At 35.6% G+C, this 23,684-nt stretch overlaps 2 protein-coding genes across 6 annotated transcripts in view; both read right to left on the bottom strand.

Moving 5' to 3' along the window:
- Nucleotides 1-23,684, bottom strand: part of LOC105194571 (furin-like protease 1) — a 215,746-nt gene that overhangs the window by 26,033 nt on the left and 166,029 nt on the right. For all 5 annotated transcript variants that reach the window (XM_039446015.1, XM_039446014.1, XM_026135647.2 and 2 more), the window contains exons 3-10: nucleotides 12,279-12,497; nucleotides 11,668-11,796; nucleotides 10,382-10,547; nucleotides 9,436-9,608; nucleotides 3,893-4,310; nucleotides 3,371-3,488; nucleotides 2,320-2,401; nucleotides 1,512-1,722 (exon numbers count right to left, since the gene is read on the bottom strand). In XM_039446015.1, the coding sequence (XP_039301949.1) occupies nucleotides 1,512-1,722; nucleotides 2,320-2,401; nucleotides 3,371-3,488; nucleotides 3,893-4,310; nucleotides 9,436-9,608; nucleotides 10,382-10,547; nucleotides 11,668-11,796; nucleotides 12,279-12,497 (1,516 nt within the window). The remainder of the gene's footprint in view (nucleotides 1-1,511; nucleotides 1,723-2,319; nucleotides 2,402-3,370; nucleotides 3,489-3,892; nucleotides 4,311-9,435; nucleotides 9,609-10,381; nucleotides 10,548-11,667; nucleotides 11,797-12,278; nucleotides 12,498-23,684) is intronic.
- On the bottom strand, nucleotides 12,511-23,411 carry LOC120356966. The gene has a single exon (XM_039446017.1). The coding sequence runs from the start codon at nucleotides 15,736-15,738 to the stop codon at nucleotides 13,960-13,962; it is 1,779 nt and encodes a 592-aa protein (XP_039301951.1). The 5' UTR covers nucleotides 15,739-23,411; the 3' UTR covers nucleotides 12,511-13,959.

Raw genomic sequence — 23,684 nt, 5'->3', positions numbered from 1 at the left:
TTTAAAGGAATTTAACGAGAACGCCTAGGAATTAACAAGGACATCCTTCTTGCGGAGAGGTTCCTATTCGATGACACGTAAGCACGTCGCGTTCAGGGACTGCCAGCTACGTCCACAGAATGCTTGTGGCAATGTAAACACTGGGATGGCTTAGAAGTGTCACGAATATCCCCACGAATCTCCCGCCTCCGGAACGCAATCCACGACAATGGATGTGAATGCGCTCTGTAGCGATATAGGTCGGCGATGCATAAGCGCATAAGGAAGTTTACATAGCCATCGGCCTTGATGAGCCGACGCGGAAGCAGTTCGAAGTGGCTTTAACGCTTGCACCTTACTTGGGAATCGGCCGCGCGTTTGTTACTCTATGGGCGAAATACCTCGCTGCTATTTGCCGTTAAGGATAAGTAGGAGGGTTTGCGGGAGGACTCTGCTGCTCGAATCCGGCAATTATCCGCCTCTAGGGATAATGCAGCTTCTTAGGTGATCGCGCGCGAATGGGTCTTATGTAAGAGCTCTCTCGGCTCCGTCCCAGGGAGGCTACGAGAATGCGGTGGATCCCGAAGGATCTCAGCGGAGCTGAACACCAACTCGGCATCGGATCGCAGGATGCGCATGCAATGCTAGACATGTCTAAGCCATTCCGCTCAGATATCACGCGTATGAATTGATTAATCCTTTGTCATATACGGTTTGCAATTGTTCGAGGAACAATAAAGATTGCGAGACTATCATTGTAGTGCTTTGAAATAGATTTTTTATATAATATTTTTTTTATGTAAGTCAGAGAAGTGGACGTTAATATCAAAATTTTTTTACGATCATTTTCGACTGTAAGATGCAACTGACAGGAAACTTGGTAACCGTGACCTTATGAAGGCGCTACTAAGGCGCTTGGAAACTATTGTTACAGCGAACAAGATAGAATTCTATTTGAAATTTAAATCAACCGAAGGGTATTTCCGAATGCGAGAGCTAATGCCGACATAATCTTCAAAGAGCTTTGTCTTTGACATTCGAATCTAAGATTTCGTATAATAGTCTTTGTACAAATGAGGTTGATTATATTCCATATGTTTCAAACAACGATTCAAACAGATCTTATTAAAACAAGACTTTTATATCATTAGGATCAATAAGAATTTTATATCATTGAGAACACTGAAATGTTTGTGAAACAAACTATGTCAGAATAGTGAAGACAGTTTACTTAAAGCTAAAAGGAATTTTAATATACATATAAGATTGTTGTTTTAATAAAAATTACTTGAAGCTAAATAATTCTTTGACAATTAAACGAATTAGTTTCGAGATAAATAATTTAGTAAAGTAATTTCAATTAGTTTGATTTAACTAGCAGTTAATTATTAACGATGAAAGTTATCACGTATTAAAGACGTAGTTGATCTCAATTATTGAGCGTATTAAAACGTTTATTGTATTAATTAAGTATTCTTCAACGATTATGCAGTAAAATTAACGCGAAATGTAAGAAAATGCGATTGACTTACCAAGATATCGACCCTCATTGTGAATTTCTAATTTCCAGGTGCCGTGCGGCCTCTCTCCCCACGTGTGCACTGACATGAATGGCCATTGGCTGAAACCGGCCTTTGAGATATCGTGCGGCCTTTTAGCGAGAAGAGTGCTTTTTGTACCTTGAGGAGATGTAAGATGTATCTGAAGATCCCCTCGTCTCGCTGCCATCAGCGATACCTTCGCCTGCGACAAGCGTATTATTTTGTCATTATCGTTGATCACGTATATCTTTCTTTATCAATATTTACGATTTGCATTATCATCTTTAGGCAACTAAATCAAAATTTGATAAATTTTTAAATCTATGTCATAATATTTAATTAATGATTTCATGTATACACCTAATTCTGTTAGTTAGGTAGTCTAAAAAAAAAGAGAATAAATCAGATGTAGATTTTACGAGGTAATTTCGCGCTGAGTAACTAATAATTTCATAAGAGTAATTAACTTAATTCGTTTAGTTTCTTTAACACGAGATCTGAACCGGATCTAGTAATTACGTTTCGCCGGCAAATGCAGTCATTAATATACTTTAAGTTAATTTGGCGAGAATTAAATAACTATTTAGCATGAGTTACAGTTTGCCTTAGTTTACCATAGACAGTGTAAAACGATGACAAATAAATTAGTTTACTCAAACGAAAAGTAAATAAAATTCTACTTCAGCGCCAGCCGGCGAAACATTTCATCCTCGAAATGTAGTCCGAGTTTGTGCTTCTCGTAGCCGGCACAAAATCCACTAATTAGCAATGTCACTTGTGAATGACATGCTCAACTTACCTGAACATGCTCGAGGAAATTTACGCCGCTGCACTCCTTGACATGTAAATCGAGGACCAATTGGCTCTTTGGCGGTATTGTCCTAGAAAGTGGATGAAATTTCGGTCAAGTATCGAACTTGAGCATAGAACTTTTTGTAGGTATTTTTAAGTGGATATACCCTTTTGTCGTTTAAATCATCGCTCGAACAATTCGGTCAATTGCACATTAAATTGTTAAGTACTTTTATACTCCTCAAACTGTGCCACTTCTCGAATGCGCTTTTAGCAACAACTTGATATTTTTCTATAGAAAGATATAACTCAATATTTATTTTATTTTAACAAAGTTATTTTTACAATATTTATTTTATTTTAACAAAGTTATTTTATTTTACACAGTTTTTACAAAAATAGTGCCTTTTTAATGTTAGTATAATAATATATAATATAAGTTAAATACAACACCGATAATAATTTTTCCGAAGACTAAGATTATAGAAGACACAAGTGTAATATCTGCTTTAAGCAAAGGATATTCTTTTAAAGCTATAACAAAATAATAAATATTAAATCGCCTTAATAATTTTCAGTTACTTGTTTATTAGTAGCACGAATCTTTTCAATCTTTCTTTGTGTACATAGAATTCTTACTACGGCTTTAGAGGAGTACAACTCCAAAATGATTACGTTGTAAGTATTTATGTGTGTAAACATTCGTTCAACGCAACACGTGCGATCTGCTTTCATTCGTTATAATCCTTGACAATGTAAACGGTGCATTACACGTGATTTCCAGTGCAATTTCAGATGAGTAAAACTCGCTTGACGGTAACCGACATGCTCGAACGAATCTGTAATCTGCGAGAGACATGTACGTTTCCCCAAGAGGCAGATAGAAATCTGTACGGTCAAATCAAATCCCGATTTCCCTTGTCTTCAAGCATTTTTCTCGAGACGATGATTTCTTGTACAATTTTTCGTCGCGTATCGATTTTGAATAAAAAAAGAATTTTAAAATTCCTATTATGTATCTAACAGTGTGCATCACCTAATAACTTGTGAGCACTTACCTGCCCGTATGCGGCGCCGATACTTCGCATCTGTGCTGCTCCGGGACGGTTCTCCATCTTCTCGCTAAGCGTACCATAGCAGTGGCGTCCATCAGCCCATAACCGAAGCTGTGGCTCACTGTTAAACAAAAATTGGATCGCAAAATTGAAACGATCGTTATCTAATTTTTAATGAATCTCTTTTATCAATGGATTTTTGTTATTAATGAATTTTCTCTATTAATGAATCTCTTTTTAATGAATCTCTCTTACTAATAAATTTTTATTATCTAGATCAGAATTCTATATTTATTTATTATGTAAATCTGCGATTGATTAAATCTGTGGATTAATTAAAATATTCTTGTAGAAAAAATAAACGATATATGTAATTATATTATATGATAATTGTTACATCCTCCTTGAGTGAAAGATTGAAATTTTTACGATCTAACTTTTTATCGTTATAACTTTTTTTATGAAGATCACGTGCATTTAATCTTTGCGAAATCCTTTCTCTCTATCAAGAACTTTGGTACTCACCGTTTCTACCGACGCCGTTAACAACCCAATCGGGTGCCTGCAGGTTCGCAGGCTTGGCGGTCCTGACTACGATGTGCTGCATATCCCGCCAGGTAAGATCTCTGTTCGCTTCCAAAGCGAGGGCGCAAATGCCGGCCGCCAACGGCGCCGATGCGGAGGTGCCGGTGTGGCTGCTGGTACAGTGATGATGCAAATCCGTAGTGACGACCTGTTTCTCGCCGGTAGAACCCGAACTGTACGTGGTGGCGAGAGTGGACGAGCACGCCTCGCTGTACCAGGGCACAAGGCCGTTCTCCGTCGCGCTACTGATCGACAGCGTCCAGATACTATTGGTATAGCCGTCACAATTGCAGTTGTCGTGGTCCCGGCCGCCGTTCCCGGACGCCCACACGAAGATCGAACCCTTACCGTTGCGACCCTAATAGTATTTTAAAGTTTATTAATTTATTTTATAAAATTTACTATATTATATGTATATTGGTCTATGTAACAAAAATCGATCTCTCAAATTATTTAAGACAATTTTTATGCATATAAATATTTATTTAGAAGACTATCGTAACGCACTCAAGCAAATGCAGGTTGCAGAATTGAAGAGGCGAGATTTAACAGGTATATTCGGTGCTTCAAATTAAAATGAATCTAGAGTTTACCGCTTCGGATAATACTCTGGACGTGGTTGACTTTTTTCACTAGTACTTAGCTTTAAGATGCTCGAAACGCTTAAGGCGCTTTAGAAGTTTGAGACACTTTGCATGTTAAAGCCGCTTTCTGCGCGCCCGTTGACACACAATAGTAGATGATTCGGAACGAAACCATTGTTGGGAAGTCGATGAAGCTGAGTGTTTAGCGTTAATGGTTTCCGTATAAGACTGAATTGCATGACTTAAGCTCGTAACGGGAGACACTCCTACATTTTGTCCGTGTTTTCATTTAAAGATTAAAAGGAAGGTTCCAGCAATTTAATTTTAAAAGACTTATTGTAGTATCGTTATTAAATCTAACAATCAAATTAATTTGAAATATTTTTAACTTCTTAGCTAGTTTACAGTTGCGTTTTAAATCCGGCAACCATATCGGCACGCAATTTATAGAACTGAAAAATATATTTAATAATTTGATATGAAATAAGCACCAAAATCCATTTCGATCGAAAAGCACTTCTTATTTCTTGTGTTATTCACAATATCAATCTAAGACCCAATTTATTATCGTATACAATTGTATATATTGATTACAGTTTTACAGGTGCACCCTGAAGGTCCAGCTATTTCGTAATAAGACCAGCCGCCCGATACTAAGGTACACTAGGCGTGACCGCGAACTCTGAACTCTCTTTGAGGCTCGACGTTAACTAATTCAGTAATATAGTGTTCAAGCCTTTGATCAGTAAAGCTATTTGATCGTAAAGTGATAAGGTATCCGCTTGACTGTATCAGACAGTTAAATTCGATCTGTATAACAATTGTTAACTGACTATGTTGAAATTATTATTATTTAATACATTTTATACATTAATTTAACTTGATATCTTTCCAATTTATTCTTTTAAACGCAAGCGGAAAATTAATTGATAAAATAAATTAGTATTATAAAAATATATCATTCTTTGTTTAATATAACCGCTTTAAAACAAAATTTATTTTAAGAGTGGCTAAATCAAAGAGAGAATAATATATTATTTTAACCGATTCAAAATGATTATAGCAACATCAAGTTGCAAATACTATGAGAAAGAAACATATATATATATATATATATATATATATATATATATATATATATATATATAGAGAGAGAGAGAGAGAGAGGTTAACACAATTGATAATAACTCGTAATATGCACGTAATTCTATTGGATATGTACAAATTCTATAGTAAATTATGATTCTGTCGATTAAAGGGAGATTATCGAACCTGATAACAGATCCCAAAGAGAATTCCGAACCAGTTCACGTATTTGCTTTTGACGGATAAGAATATAATGTGATACAAAGGGAATTACCGTTCAATAGGTTGTTATGTATAACGATGTGCAAAGTCAAAGCCATTGAACGATGCAATGGCTTAATAGATACTATGTCTATTTCGATTGTGCAAATATTGATAATATAAGCTCACGCGTCTTTTAAAATAGAATATTTAAAATAGATTATTCCTTAATAATACGGATATATTGTATTGATAGTATTATATCAAATTAGAAGCGTCACATTTTGTAATTTTGTTAATATTTTTTTTAATTATTAACATATAATATTAAAATATTATATGACAATACTCGAGTTTCTAAAAACAAATTTATAATTTTAAAAATAGATAATTAAGAAATATATAATTTCTAGTAATGTTGTGTTTTAGCATTTGTATTTAAAAACAAATTACTAATTTGATTAAATTAAGATTAAAGAAAAAAAACGCAAAAAAAAATTCTAGAAACCAACTAAAGAAAATCTTTTTATTAATATTTTTTCCTACACATCTGATCGTATTTCTGGTGTAAAATGTTCCGTTGGCGCATAATTAATAAAGATTGGTTTTGGAAAATATAGACTTCTATCGCGTGAGAATATCTTTAACGATTTCGCGAGATGAAAGCAATCTCGACAGAATGCCATTTAACATTGCTGCCGGAAAGTGATTTAAACGCTACTCATTTCACTACTTGTTGATTCTATTTATGAATGTTCACCGAATATAAGTAATTTTTACAATACACGAGAACATTTTCAGGTAATTTTAAATTAATGAGAAACTGCAATTAGCGCGATAATTTAATAATTTTATTTCAAATTTGTGAAAAATGTGCATTTTATATCAGAAAGTTTCAAAAATTGATTTAATTATTATTTTTAAGTAAAATAATTATATAATTCTTTATTTGCTTAACTTTTTGTTTAATCGTTTACTCTTTTGATTATTTTTAATAATTTTTATCATAATATATTTTATAATACACATATAAATGAACATTTATATATACAGAGTAATTTTTTTTATTATCTAGATATTTCGGCGAAAATGCACCTGTGACCAATTTCTTTGACATATTTCATTCGATAGTTACCAAATATTTCAACGGTCTTAGTTTAACCATACTGACATTTGCATATGATTTATAGTTACGTCGTTGGCAGTAAGTTTAAAATGGTAATACGTGTTACTGCAGCTCAAGCTGGCCAGTCGCTTAAAAGCACCCAATTAGGAACTTTCTGAGGGGTTGACCTCTCGAGCAAGTCTATTAAACCGGGTCTAACTGGAGGAGTTCTTCGTCGTTTCCGCTAATCGAATTACATCTGTCATCGTTCCGTCGACGATGTCGTCTGCGATGTCGAAGGAAATCAATCGTTGACTACGGACATGGAAGTGGTCAACATAGTATGACAATTTGAGAAACATTATTAACACATTATTATACTTTTCCAGTACTTTGTGACTTCCAGTTATTTTAATGTTGCCAAAGTTAATAAGTCATTAATTATCAATGCAATTTGTATAAATTTTGTCATTAATGATATTTAAAAAAGTTATCGTGTGTACTTATTTTAAATGAGTTTTACAGATAATAATTTCAATTATGAAAAGACTAACGAAAAAATTTAATATTTTATTACTGATTACCGTAAAATGGCACACAGGATTGGGTAAATCAAGTAGATAATAGGAATAAGCTGTACGTGGAGAATCTTTACTGGAATTTCTCGACAGCATCTGATGGCTCCGTTTTAATGCAGGGTATCTGCGCTTTAATGATCGTTACTTGAAGTAGGGGCCCTCTCAATGCTAAAGTTCGCCATCATGATAAAGGAACGTTGCGAACGCGATCGAAGAGCCGAGGCGTATACATCGCGACGACAATGGCCATTGTCGCTGCTGAAACTTGGAAGATTTCAGGGAATGCTTCTGCGTGATACATTTGTGCAAATTTCATTTCATCCCGCGACGTTGTTCGGACATAAGCGTACGAACGCGTTAATAACGAATGCGTTAGAAACTGGCGAATTTCGTTTTCGAAGAGAATCAGATTCGCCGAGATGCGATGAGACATTGTATGTTCTTTCATACGCACAAAATTTTTTATAATACAATCAATCTTGAAAATTAGAAAATTGAACATTGGTATCTCCCTATTATGAAAACAGATTGCACATAACTGATAATAATTCTTTAACAAAAAAGATCGGTAGAAAATATTAGTAAAATGTGCACATTACTAAATAAAATACAACAATTATAAAAGTATAATATAAAATAATTATAAAATTAAAATAGTGAAATTACAATACAATGCTAAAATTATTCGACTTGTACGTATTACCATCTTACTCAAATAATAAAGGTCTAAATTTTCTCCGTTCTTATTGAGTGAGAAATCTGTAATAGTTACGGCACTTAAAGCAACTTCTTCTTTCTTCTATTTAGTTCCACAAAGAAAAGCATTACTGAGTTAAATGTATTACTTTGGTGTAAGATGTAAGAAATCAGGAAGGCGATAATTGAACTTGGAGTTCGTCAACTTTAATCAGGACAGCTGTTAAATTCCCGTTTTATTCTCAAATAAAAATTGAAATAGCTGATGGGAGTAATTGCAAAGAAATCTCGATCCGTAGAAAAATAATGGAAAATCCGAAAGAGTAAAACGATCTCCGATTTAATGCGAGAACAGCTTGCATCGGTATTTCAGTACTGCAGTGTCGTATTAAATAGTTTATCGATCGACTTTTGTTATTCTCGCGCAAGTGCATTACTTTTCTAAGAATTTTCTATAGGTCTCCATAGAAGATCTTTAATTAAAATTCTCAATTAGTTTCCAATTAAAAATTATCAATTATTTGAACTAAAAGTTTCTCTGCAGAAGATTCTTTTTGGTTATTTTATTTTGAATTCTATAGTTAATGCAACGTATTAACAAAGCATAAGCGTTGTAATGCGAAGCTTTAAAATCCCCTGCTTGACGTTTGAGAGCAAGGAAGTGTCTTAAAGCAAACTAGAAGCTTCCATGTCGGAGGTACCTTGCAGCTAATTGCATTTATCTTGTCATAGCGCGGGAAATTATAGCGAAGAAAATTGTAGTCCTAAGTGGATTACGCTGCTACGTCGAAGCTTTAAGACACGCGGCATACTTTCTTTCAACTTGTTAAACATAATAATGAAAAAGATACGACAATTAAGATTATTATGAGTATCCTTGATAAATAATCACTCAATTAGGCAAGAAGCGTTTATACAATATTTACGAAGCTATATTTATTAGAAAGTTTTACGGAATACTCTGATCTTAAACCAATTTTCTGGATAAAATTATTTTTCTAGCAAGAAGCGTTGTCTCACTGTCAGCTATACTAAAACTAAGTTAAAAATGAATAAACGTAATTTATTTTGTCTTTGCTCGACTCTTGTATTTTTATTTCAAGAGTTAAGAAAATGCGGACAGTAAGTATAAATGTATTAAAATTTAATGGACTTGAGAAACTTTAGAATCTTTAATGATTTACGAGTTATATACAAAGTACAAGCAAAACAATTCTAATGGCAAACACTTACTTTGGTAATTCCTTCGATGAAAGCTCTGGTGGCCAATTCACCAGGACCGTCTACAGTCTTGCCATCGTCATCCGGTCCCCATGAGGCGCTATAAATATCGATGTGTTGGGGATTAAGGCTCAAGGATCTCGCTTCGACGGCATCTGTCACGTCGCCGTCTAGCATTCGAACACCTACGCACAAATAGCATTATGAAAAATTAATAATTAGCATTGTATAACGTATAATTACAAATAATTGATGTTTTTTTTTATGTATGCAAGTTTCAATACTTTTAATGCTAATTTTCAGAGAATATTCAGAGATATACATATTTATATTAAAAATTTCTAAACTATTAAACAGCATACATTTCCCGTCTGATTTAATTAAGCTACACAATTGCCATGTGAAATAGAGAATCTCAATTTACAAGGTCGAAATTGGGCATTGCGCACCGATTTGGATCAGTTCCGAATGTAATGCACGTAACAGGCTATTGCCAATCCAGATTCTAATTTGAAAATGATGCGCCCTCACGATATCAATTCTGCTTATTACAAACACGTGTCGTTCGCAGTAACGCGAGTTCCGACACTGACTTTGCTGCTGTTAATTGGAAACAGAACTGCAAATAGATTTAAGCGATTGCTCCGAATTGAACTGTCATTTCCGACGATTTAATATTTAAATATCCGACCTTCCTCTTTTTAAAAGTTTTTTAATATCTCATTTTTATCTCGAACTTCTGCGCAATGAGCTTTTATTAAAGAAGCAATTAAAATTTTACATTATTCGCGCTCATGCGATTCAAGATAAGACACGGATTAAAATAAAAATCTTTTATAGCTCTTAAATCAGAACTCTTATTGTGTATACGTAAAAAAGTTCTAAAAGTATACGTAAAGTCTTTTTCATTTTTAAAGTGCATCAAAGTGTTAAATAATTCATTTCATAGAACACTCACCACCTACGCCAGCACCAAAAGCAACACCTACGGCGCAAAGAGAATTGTTGGCAGTGGCTGCGACTTCTCCGGCACACCTGGTGCCGTGTCGATTGCTATCTACCAAATCGTACCTCGGCATGGGATCTTCATCGTGACTGTTGACGTCGTAACTCGCCTGAGGATCCTACAACAGAAATCGAGAATGGCATTAATTAAAATTCACACGTCTCGCGATGAATCTTGTTTCTCTCGCTTTTGTCACATCATAAGGAATGAAGATTTGTATAATTTGCAATGTGCATACATACAAGTAGTATTTATTTGATAAAAATATTAAAAATAAAACGCGTGCATTTGCAACAATTGTACAAGTACAATGAGTGAAACTATATCTAGCGTACATTACGAAACTTCAAGAGAAGTTTTAGCACATTTTTAAAATGAAAAATTAAGTATGTTGGAAAAGTTTTGTAAGCAAAATAAATTTTTGTTTCTTCATTTGAGAAAGATCTTTTGAATGGATAATCTGTAACAGAGGGTTTATGATAATAAGAACTTTATTGTTACTAGAGTGATGAAGTACTATTTTAATCCTCGATCACGCACATCCGGATATCTTCTTAATACCTATTCATTTATGCATCATCTGCATAATGAGAAATACATGCGAAGGGATATAAGCTCGCATAATCAGAGCAATGCACTAAGGGGCACCATCGCAGCGTGTGTCTAGTCTACTGGCTGATTAATGCGATTCACTTTCTACTGCACGCGCATATACCTCATTCGATGTAACTATCCGTGAATCAATAGGTATTCAGTATATATATGCATTGGATAACCCCTACCGATTTGCGCTCAACAACCGATATTCCCAGTGCATCCGCGATACGCCTTCATCCGCCGTATTCGATTGTGTGCTTCGACGCTTTTTATCTCTTTCCTCTCTTTTTTTTTGTGTCAGCGAATGCATTTACGTATCGGATACTCGTTCATCGAGTGATATTACGCAGATATTAAGAACCTGCGATTTTACTTATTCACGTAAATGTAATCAAATAGAAAGCTACTTTACAAAATTAGTCAGATCTGCCATGAAAAGTTACAAAGCACAATTTACTTAAATATAATTGAAATTCGCAATATTTTAGTTGGCAATATTTTATAAAAGTTAAATGCAGTCATTGCTTTAATGTTAGAAATGTGTTTGTTATTTGTATCGCAATTATCACACAAAAAAAATTTTATAGAAATCAGAAAGTCGATAAACTTAAAAAAAAAAAAAGATATACTGAAGTACTCACATAATTTTTGTAAAGATCAGGGTGATCTTTCTCCAATCCATCATCGAGTATCGTGACTACAATGCCGTTTCCAGTAATTCCCTCAGCCCAAGCACCCTGCACGTTCATGTCCAACCCCTTTCCCCTGTTCTAAAAAATTATCCAATACTTTCGACATCTACTTTCATGGGTCTTAATTTAACGATATAAACGTTGGTGCCGATATTGAACTCGTTTCCACATGTTTCAAATATTTTTTTAAATATTTTATTTATTTTATTTGCATTGTTTATTTCAATCACAATTTAACTTTTTAAAATAGTATCATATTATGTTCTACTGTTTTTTTTATGTTTATCAATAATATCGAAAATGTGCAACTTTTGCTAAATTGAATGTAAACTTTGGTTTAATCCCAAAATATTGTTTGCAATATGTTTTCAATAAATAATAATATAATTGTATCTTTTTTAACATTAAAAGGCACACGTTGTATACCAAATTTTTTATTCAAACATTCTATTTGTAATATACCTCGATACTTTATTTAAATAAAAACATGTTTATTTATCGGTACAGCGTAATAATCTTGTCGCGGACAGGTTAACATGCTCTTGATTAAAATTGCTTACCAGGTACCACATCTGAGGCCACCTCTCATCGTTTAGCATGGTTAGTATATTGGACGGACGTTTGATTATAAGATCCCTTTTGATGCGCGATTTTGCTCGCTGCTGCTCCGCTCGACGTACTCTGGAGTCATTCATTAGCCTTTGGTGCACTTCGAGATGCGGTTCCGCCGACCTCTTCGCCACGGATCGATGCTCCATGTGAAACCAATCATCATTTATCTGCAACAATGCGAATCGTACCGTATGAGTATCGTAGAATGTCACCATGATTTTCGTGGTTATTTCGAGTCCGTTAGAGAAAACGACCGATCCGGGAATCGGTTATTCATCGGTGTTCAATTAGAAGTTAACAATCGTGAACGTTACGACCAGCAATCGTTCTTCCGCTGTTTTACCGTACTCCTTTCGGAATGCCGCCTTAATCGCATACGATCTCAATGAAGAGGAAAAAACGAGTGCAGGTTAACGTACTTATAAATGAGTAGCAATTTTGAAGCCACTGGAGCGATGGTAATACGTCCGTCGCTTGTATGTATTATGAACTCATTAAACAAATGTAAAAAGAAAGGATGCTAGATGTATAAATCGAGCATTAAATTTGAAAGAAGTGTACATCACGTACATCTGTAAGATAATTGTGCCAAAATGTAAATTTTTATATCTTAAAGATGCATTTTGGACGCATGTCACAATTTATTTTCTCCCTCTCTTAATTGTTTATCAAAAATTTTATATTATAATGAAAATTAAATAACAAATAGTTAACTATAGTTTTACAGCTTGACAGTTTTAATATTCTGCAAAACTACATCGAGAGAACCTACATCGAAAAAACATAAATTGCGAGATGCAAAAACCTACTATGACTGCGCATTAATTATTGGAATTGGATTAACGCAAACTCGCACGTTTTTATTTTTCCCATTATTTCCGACAATGTAGACAAGATAAATGCTCACTAAATCCCGAGTCGCGTTTATTAGGACTACTAGATATATCATTTCTTGACAGAAATGAAAATGTATATCGGCCATAAAACAACGGCGTTTGATGCGCAAGTTTGTTCCACCGAGTGCAAAAATAAGGGTGTACGCCGAGAGGGTGAGATAATGATAAACGTGAAAAGTTGGAGGCCAGCTGCTGCGAACAGACTTCTTTTGCAGCCGTCTCGAGCCACGCGAGCTGAATTTTTTTCATTTCCGCGCCTCCCTTCCTACGCCTTTGTAATGTCACCTTTGCATGTTTCGCACATATATTTCACTTAAAAAGCTGTTATGCCACTTCCTATTAATGTAAATGAAGAGCAATATAAATTATATAAATAATTAGAAAATTTTTTGCCGTAGAAATTTTATATGCCATCGGTAGAATTAAACAATTATTTCAAGATAACTATAATGCAGCAAATGAACAAGCATTGCTTTTTGATAATATAATTCACATTTATTAGTGAATTATAAGCTGTACCTACAATATTTAATAAAATAATACCACTGATGTGCCATTTTTTTAAACCTTTATTTCTCGCATTTATTATATTTTATTCATGTCCTTTTCGCATTAAAGTTTATATTTGTACCAAAAGTATGAAAGAACAATGCGAATTTTAAATATTCTTAAAATAAATGTTGACTCAACGTGATTTTCAAATATTCCACATCGCAAAGTAGTTTCCAAAAGCTCAGCGACGTTTTTTGCAAGGCTGTTTTCTCAGGTATTGATCGCGAATCACCCTGCTCTCGTTGATTTTCGTCGGATAACTCTTCGTCTCGACAATCGGTATCTTGGATGGAGAATAATGCGGGCACGAGCGTCTCGATTGCGAAGAAAATTCGCCTTTGTCCGTGGCAGACTTTAATAACTTCGGTTGCATTCTTTCGCCGCGCGGTTGTATTACTTCGGTGATTCGCGGCAGGCAAGGATCGAGACGTCCGTTTTCCTCTTGGAAAATCTTCAGACGAATCTTGTATCTCTGTTGCGACCAACGGTTGCCAGATACCCGCGACGTGAACCTCTTTCTCTTTCTTCTTGTGGTTTCTGGCGACAATTCTAATTTCTTCGTCTTTTTAAGGTGGGGCAAAAGTGCTTCTTGCTTTTGCTGGACACTAATGTCAACAGGTGGCTCGTGTTTGATGTCGATACCCCACATTTTCTTAATGCCAGGGCACTTACTCAATCGATGCTTGAAACTCGCCATGTTAGGACTGCAATCGTCCGGGGTGACAGATTTCTTTTCAGCTTTCTCCGTGCGATAACGACCGTCCCTCGTTAGCGCGGGAAATTGTTGAATTGTAGATTCCGTCGTTCTGTCGACAGGCGTAGGAACTGTCAAAGAAGCGGCACATTTGTCCTCGAAAGAAATCACGCAACGACGTGTACACTTTTTTGATGCACTCTTCTGCAAGTACGACCCCTCGACATCTGTTTTACCGCACTCATTTTCATTTGGATTCCTGCTGCAATCCTCATGAATATTCTGTGCAGATGACGCGGTGTCTTTCGCCCGAAATTTCCGCGGTCCTTTCTCAAGAATGAGGGTCATTGGTGAGGCTTTAACAGTGGATGAACAAGTCATCTTCTTCAAGCAAGACCGTAGATTTTCACTCCAGTGTGGATACCTAGGTGGTGGAGGATCGGGCTTCACGTTGTACTCGAACGTATCTCTCGGAAGATCGTCCATTGGTATTTCACATTTCTCGGAAGAAATTTCTCTCTCAGTCGATATAACTTTTTGAGAAAAAGAAGGCTGTGAGTTAGGACAAGATTCAATTTGCCTCGACTTGTCTGTCGTCATCTTATCTTCGCAATAATCTCGTGATTTATTCGATGACAAACATGTCTCTTCTTCTTTTTTCAGATAGGTGCACAATTTCGGCTTGCATTTATAACAAACCTTTCTTTCTGTTGCTGGTTTTCCATACAACCATTTCTCGGATGTTATTCGAGTCGCTTGGTTTGATTCACAAGACTCGTTTTTCGGTGACTCGCACTCCTGCCGATTGTTATATGGTACAGGTTTATCCAAGCAGATTGGAGAACTGAATTCGATCGATCGACTCGATAAATCGTCGCAAGTCTTTTGATAACTTTCTGTCGGCATCTGATAACCATCGCTGCGCCATTCGTGTGGCTTTTCGCAGGATTCCGCGGATTGCCGATGATCCTCGATGCATCCTTGTCCTCGTTTTGATTCATCCGTTTCGCAGCTCGACTGCGAACTCTTCCTTCGTTTCAATCGTCTAATCACACCTTTATTAATATTACGTTGTAGAAGTGACAAATCATCAGCTGTTACAGAATCAGTTCCTCGCGTACTAAAATTTCCATACGAAAGCATGCGATTTGGAAAAGTATGAAACACCAGTGATCTCCGTGGAATCTTCAGGGACTCATTTAACACGTGTGTCACTCGCGATTTCTCATGCGACAAAGCTGTCAAGATTCTAGGCAAAATATTCATCTCGCAAATCTTGCTCTTTGTTGGGACGAATGAGATTCCTCTTTGATCAAATTCTTTGACAGTATTCTTGGTTTCATAAATGAGTGCGGCTCTGAGATCGTCTTTGTGGAGACACCTGGATGAGAAAACGTATTATTTACGCAAGAAATATAAAATCTTTGAAACGCCTGCAATATTTGAATTTACTCTCACTGAGAGCTCACTCGCCAGTAAACAAGCTCGACTTCTTAATAACTGTAAGACGGTTCAATGCAGAGCACTATCTTCGTATAAAATGTGCGAGTTAAATCTTTACGGTTCTTTTAACACACATTTTGCTCGGTGCAAGTTGAGACTTTCCAACATGACTTTACCTTACGCCAGAAAGCTCCCATCTTTCGCTAGAAGCTTCGGGATAGAATTCTTGTAGTTGGACTTTGATCTTGTTACTTTCCCCAATGCCTTTCTATCGTCGCTTTTCTCGCTTATTAAGGTCGAAGTAAAATTTTTGAAATGTCGAAATATTATTAGGTACAATGTAGCTGTGATTGCGTCAATAACTTATATAAAGTTAATAAAGAAGTCGTGTAAGAAATGACATATACACACTCGCGATCCGAAGAGGATACATTTGGATACTTTAGAATTTCAAAAACTATTGTGGTTGCCGAAAATTTTGACGCAACACGTATGCCGAAACGTGCGCGGTTTGCTGAGTAAAAAGTTGAACGAATTGAAGTATGTACACGTTGAGACGAATTTGATCGATACTGCAACGTTCATACATATCAAAGTTACAAGGTGTGTCCGCTGTAAATAAATGTATAACCAATTTACAGAATTACAATATAAATGTCACAATTCATCGCTCCTATCATTTCGCATCAACGCCCGAAACTAATTTCCAGTCCCTCTCGTAACTTCGTCGCGCCATCCGTCGGCCGGAGATCGTCCATTGAACATAGGTCCTAATTGCCACCCAAATTCGGAGAACCCTAGAATCGTAGGAAAGGTCGTGTGAATTCCATTCCAAACTTTCCATTCGCGACGCCGCTACCGTGGTTTAGAATCCGCGGCTAAATTGCTTTAGCGGCGCGCTTCGGGGTTCATCTTCGATATATGTCGTCGCACATACGCGACGGCCCAGTTCGATCGATCAGATTCATTACGAGTAGTTCAGTCTCCGGGATTATCTGATTTGAAAACTCGTACGTGGATATTGATTGGAGAATTCCGTTTGAGAACTCGTGGAATAACGTTGTCATTAGTTTACGTCCATACAAACTGTGGACGCTACATTTTCAACCTCTTTATATTATAATTTTCATATAAAAAAGCCTGTCCAACAGATATGTACGCACATGGGTATGTACGGTTTAATTAAAATTCAAAATTATAAACAGTTGGAATGGATACTATAGCATACGTGTATAATAGTATAACAAAGTTTCATATACAAACCGAAGACGTATAAAATTAAATTGCGGTTTTGTGTGTCTTTGGTTCGTATTTGGAATTTCGTTATGCTATTACACATAATATTCATTCGAACTGTTTATAATTTTTAATTAAACTGTGTATACGTATGTATTGGGCAGATGTTTTATAGAAGAAAATAAAACCGCTGGTTAAATTTTAAATAAAAAAATATTCTGTGAATTTTCACATTCTGAAAATATTTATAAATAAGGAACTAATAATTGTTCACAACTGGATGGCAGATTATATTATGCTCTTTTTATGCAAATTGAGATGAAAATTATAATTAGAGTGAAAACAAAATAATTCCTTCCGGAAACAGAAATTGAGTAGACTTATATAAATTGTATAAAATTAATAAACTAATAATAAGCTATGCAGATAGAAATTCTATTTTGGAAACCGCTTTCGATTATCCATTCTGTTACAAGTATTAAGCGCTAATGGATGCGTAGCAGCAATTCCTTAAAACTTCGACGACCCGATCCCGCGTAGCCATTAGGAATTCGCAAATTGAATCTGTTATTGGGGTATCGCCAAGTTCTAGATTCGAGTCGCCGCGTGTGCAGGATAATCGATCACACAATGCCGGTGGCTTCGCATCGAATCTGATTCATTAGGTGCAGCACCCGGCGACGGGCTCATCCGATTTATCGGACGGCGCGAAAGCGTTGATTGGCGGACGCCGGATTGCGAACCGCAGAAATTGTGAGTGCTCTCGGCGAAGGGATAATGTCATCGCGATGGCCCGGCGGCACGAGAATGCGCGCCCGCTACCGTAATTCCATAGAGTGCATCCAGCGCGGCGAATTGACGTGCAATCAAATCGCCGATGCACAAAGAGGATGCACCGCGGTAACAGCGCCGTGTAGAAGATTACGCTACAGAGATTTTTCTCACAAGTTCTACTACATTATCGCTATTGCATATGTCCATTTTAAAGTTTATATTAAATAATTTTTTCGAATTCGAGACCCAATTTCTATTTAATAAAAAAAAAAGAAAAATTTTCTATACACGGGATAGAGACTTATTACGTCCGTGTTTACGTAATTTCCGAAAACCTTTCAATTTTTACTGTGGAAAAACAAATTGCTCTAATTATGAAAATAAGATTATGAAGTCGGATTTTAAATTAAATTTGAGCTTCCCTATTTATTTTTATAAAAATGTTTTTTTGCAATTTTCATAATTTTTGTAATTAATAATTTTACATTTATCATTAATAAAGAATCTGAGACACTGGTCTTTTCGATCAAAAAACTGCATTACGCCATGGTTTGTTCGCGTGTCGCGTTTCACAAGCTGAACATCACTTTAATGGCCCTTCACGCTATATCGAGCGTATCGCGTATCACGATCGACGTCAGGCGCTCGTGCGTGAAAAGTATCAGCGGTTAGATAAACGTGCAACCTGCACCGTTCGCTGATTTCCTTTGCCCACCTTCTAAGTAATTTAACGGAGGTACCTTGTCTCTGTTTACGTGAGTGTCTCATCGTTTCCTCGTTTTACGTCTCACAACCTGGGAAACGGTTTCCGATAATGCTGATTCCGTACGCATACATCAAGCCAAGGTCGCAGTTCGGTAAGCAATGCTTCTTCGAAAAGAGCAAGACTGCCGTTCAGCAGAATATCCTACCGAATTCGAAACTCATGCGAGACTACATCCGCAAGAAACGCTGTCACCGTGGCGTACAAAAGTACGAGCAATACGCTCTTCACGAGGTGAGAAAATTATTATATATCCGAAAAAGATAGCATAAAAATTTCACAAGTTAAGTTTTGTTTATTAAAATTCATTATGATTATTACTTATTATTCAAATTAATTGTTAGTCATAATTACTCTTTATTCCTATATAATTATTTGTCTCTATAATTATAGTCTTTACGTAATTTTCTTTCCAATCAAAGGAATGTAAACTAATTATATAATAAAGAAAATAAAAACTCCTAAAAGAAAATGAAATTAGAACTTATCGCAAATAAAATGTTGGATGAGTACACTAAAGTTTTTAACAAGTAGATTTTAAATACGAGTTGTTCTATTACTATGTTTGCATGGTGGTACATGCCTTCAAAATGTATCGTCAACCGCATAAACTGATTATCCGTAAGTTAAACACTGGCTAAACGCTAATAATTTCTATGTTTGCGACTTAATATATCATAGGATTTAAGGGAAAGCCGGGGGTTTATGAAAATAGCTCTGCTGAATCATCGTCGAACTAATTCTGCAGCAAGTTTAACGTTCGCGTTTTCCACATTTAATTTCCAAGAATTAATAAGTGCATCGGACATGTAAATATGCCTCCCTAATATTTTTACATTTCAGAGAATCAGTGTTGCGTCAGTTTAAATTAAATATTGTCTACAATTCTCTAAAAAATATGTAAAATTTATGATGAAAATCTAGGTTTTTCAATCCGGGGAATGCACGAAATAAAACTCGTGGAAAGTTTAATTCAAACACAATATTATTTCACGGTGCATTTCGCATCAGTTTAAATCGTAAACCACGGATTTTTTCACAATGAAAAAATTAAATTTATTAAATTTCACAAAAACATAAATAATCAATATTTATGAGAATGACACGTATCATATAATCGTAAATTTGTGTTAAAATCTTATAAATATTTATGCGATCAATTCCATATCAGGAATAAGGATTTGCGTCTACAGAAGAAATAAAATACGGATTGATAGTGCAAAATACAGGACAAAAGGGGATGTCGGAGATTTCGTATTTTCTCTTTAAGTAAACCGCTTTAACGCCGCGCCGCCGTGATGCCGTTTCTCAAGGGTGTTCGAGTGTTAAGTATGGGGGGCGTTAGGTTTTACATTTGCAATAAAAAGACGGTTAGAAATGGAGAGGAAAGATTGCTTTTATAACGTCGTCGTTGCGCCCAGCTTGTGATATCCCTTTTTATTTTTTATTTTATGTCAGATGCAGACCGCTTTCAAAGTAACAAAACAGACTGGGACGTTACACTTGGAGGGCGGTTGGCCTAAGGAGATAAACGTGAAGGACGACGAAGCCGTGCTGAGATTTTGTTGGCGTGTGTTGAAGCAATCTTGGGCACCGAAGATAAAGAATCTCACTGTCGTAAGCTAAATACATTTTAAATACACTTTCGATTATTTGAAGAACAATATATTTCAAAAATTAAAATAAAATATCAATATTTAATACTCAACTTCTGGTAAAACGTATTTAATTTTTGTATTCTACAGTAGAGTTTTAGGGACACTATTAGTTAAAGTTAAAACAAATAATTTGAAACAATTTAAAATATGTACATACTTGTATAAAATATGTAATCTTAATTAAGATAAATACATTTTCGTTAAAGAATTTTTAATGCAATAAAAATCGAGTGTAAAATAAGAGGATTAGTAATTCTATTATCGTTTTATTAACTTATTCGCTTAGTCGATGGAACGCTGTCTACAACAGAATAATGCGATCAACATCTACGAGAACTACTTTGACGATATAGAACCGACTACACTCGTTCTTTCTCGTGGAATAAGGAATATTCAATTTTCGTCGTTAGAAAAAAAAAGCAGTAACTCTCGCAATTTTAGAAAACTTAATAATAGAAAAAGAAAAGAACTCTATTTTTTTGAAAACCAATAAGAATACTAATCCTTTTTTTCAGTTTCTTATTTCTTTATGCCAAAGTTTAAGAAATCTATAAAATACTAGATCACTTGTTTTTTTTTCTCTCACCGATTGGCATGTATTAAACTGCAAATCCAGCTATCGCCGATATCCTCGGAATATTCAAAGTCTCGCTTCAACGTGCTCCACGCAAGCTTCCACGGACAAGTTAAATCTCTCTCCGCAAATCGCGGTCACGTACGGAATTATCATACGACGCATATCTTCGCCGTGCCGCTAGTGCGACACGTTCTTGTACAGACGTAAAGGATAGGGCCTCGTAAATCCAGAGACAAGTTTCGCGTATTAAAACATAGAAAAATGCTGAGGAATAATATACGAGGGAGTTTCTACGATTAATACATTTGTAATCTTTTCAGATCTAAAATTCATCTACAAACTTGTCGCACTATTCTGCAATGTCGCGTATTTTGTATGAAACCCGGTAACTTATTTATAGGACGGGAAATCCATAAATCGATGGGACGTCTCGCTAGACGACGATGCTGTCATTGAGAAGCTCGCGGGAAAGCTCTCTTATCTCGTCGGCTTTTCGTCTCTCGATGCTTGTTTAACACAAGTTGCAATTTTTCTCCGTCTTTTTCCTCACGTGTCCAAACACGTGTTGCGCATCTCAGATGCCTCACGTGATTCTTACGCGCGAATTGATCCGCTTTTCTTCCGTGTGTGTATGTACTCGGTGAGGTACTAAATATCGCCGTTTCCGACACGAGCATTCGAGTTATTGATGCACCTTTACCTCCGCGAAAAAAATTTTGTCTTAAAAAAATTTGAAGACTTTTTAGAAAAGCGACAGAAAGCTAAATAAAAAGCTTTCTGCGGAATAAAAGTTTCTGAAAAAAAGAAAAAAAATTTTTTTTTCTCTTTCGGGAGCCAGGAAGCAACCATAAAAGAAACAAAAAGAAATAAAAATTTCCGAATTTACGTTTTAACAATTTTTGCACAGCAAAATACAAACGGAAGCCCTGTTCTATTTTTTGTAGTGTTATCACAAAAACAATATTATTTCGTTTTTTAATCATCTGCTAAATTCTTGGAATAAAGTGCTGCAGGCTATTTTGGCGACAGAAACAGCTCAAAGCCAAGTAATAGGAAGTTGCTTTACTTCAAACGTTGATAGCATGCATACGTTTCCGCGCAGCCCAACGAAGAATCTACGGCTGTCGTTACAATTAATCGCTTCGCAAAAGGGGTATTACCTAGCAAACAAAACAAAAAGAATGGCGTCTGCAAAGTGTAAAAGCAACGCGGCGTTATCGCGTCGTCGAGCGGATGATTTACGTGCTTGGGAGGGATGGGGAAAAAAAGATATAAAAGGAGGAAAACGAATTTCCACGGATGCGATTTTGCGCGGATTTTTACGGCAGCTTTAATTTTCTTTTTTCCAGAATCTCAAACATGTACGCCGATCCACAACCTATCGTAAGACCAATCAATCACCTGTCGTGGTCGCCCAATGCACAGAATCGATTGGCCGCCGTCTACACTTTTATGGAGTTTGAGACGAAACTACCTAATGTGAATCCCTCCTCTTACATATGGGACATCGGTATAAAAATGTTGTCCTTATGCTATTGCACAACAGCAAATAAAAACATTATCGGAGAAAACACGAACCTTTCGTGATATTTTGCAATAAAAATTTACCTATAAAAATCCAGCTTATTTTTAAAGAAAACATTTATTTATTTACGTTATTACAATGCTCAATATACAAAAATTTAATAAGTATTGATAGAAATTGGAATCGCGAATTCATCTTTATAATCTAAGGAACGCATTTTTTATTACTATTTCAATATTAATTTTAATATTATTTTTATACATTTTTCTATAATCCGCGTGATCGATAGCCTTGTTCAGTGTTTCTGAGTTTTATTGAATTTTCCTACACTAATGCAATATCCCGTGCAGAGATTTTTTTTAGAATGTCGAATCTGACACGTTTTACAACGTATCGGAAAGCATGTTTCATCATGTCGTCGTCAAACGCGACCTGTCACACGCTCGTCCTGGTTCCGGTCGCGGAAATCGATTGGCCGTTTCAAAGTCCTTCATAATATTTGAAATGCGTCTCACTGACATGAATCTTTATATCTACGCCAGACTTCGGTACGCATGCGTGTTGTTTATGCGAAGCGTTTTGTTATTGACAGAAACATATCACATGACAAAAACAACCGCCTATAAAGCCGTATTTCCAGTAACACGATTTCTGGTTGAATAATATGGCGAAGCGTACAATTTTTTTCCATAGGTGGCACAAATTTCAAATGAAAATCTCACCAAAAAATATAAAAAGCAATTAAAAATAGAATTATTGATGACTAGCAACAGATATTTTTTGAGAGTTTCATATTAAAAGTATAATATTTGTGCGTTTGTCCTTTCATAACAATATATTCCTTCAGTTGCGAAAAATCAAATTTTATTGTTATTAAAGATATTAAAACGATGAAAAAAAAATATTTTTGATTGTTTGCCAGTTTTTGACAACGTTAAATAAATTTTATCGATTTCAAAGAAAAATAAGGAAATAAAACTTTTTTTTTATACGTTTAAATAAATTTAAAAAAAAGAGAAAGAAAAGCTATTTTAACGAGCATTGATTACCTATTTAGTTAACAGCATTAAATTTTCAGAAAAGTTATTCAATACATATAATTTTTGTATCGCAAAGAATCCCAATGCACCTGTAATATGCCTGAGATCATCGTCGCCGTTAATAATCGTCGAGTTTAATCCGCGCGATCCGTCGATGCTGATTAGCGGACTGATGTCTGGCCAAGTGTGTAACTGG

Source organism: Solenopsis invicta, chromosome 2, assembly GCF_016802725.1.
Source record: "Solenopsis invicta isolate M01_SB chromosome 2, UNIL_Sinv_3.0, whole genome shotgun sequence".
Lineage (NCBI taxonomy): Eukaryota > Metazoa > Arthropoda > Insecta > Hymenoptera > Formicidae > Solenopsis > Solenopsis invicta.
Note: the sequence above shows the minus strand (reverse complement) of the source record. Positions and strands in the feature narration are given on the sequence as shown.

What these genes read in the sequence shown, in the direction of transcription:
- LOC120356966 (XM_039446017.1), bottom strand. Translation starts at nt 15,738, where the DNA reads ATGAATATTTTGCCTAGAATCTTGACAGCTTTGTCGCATGAGAAATCG.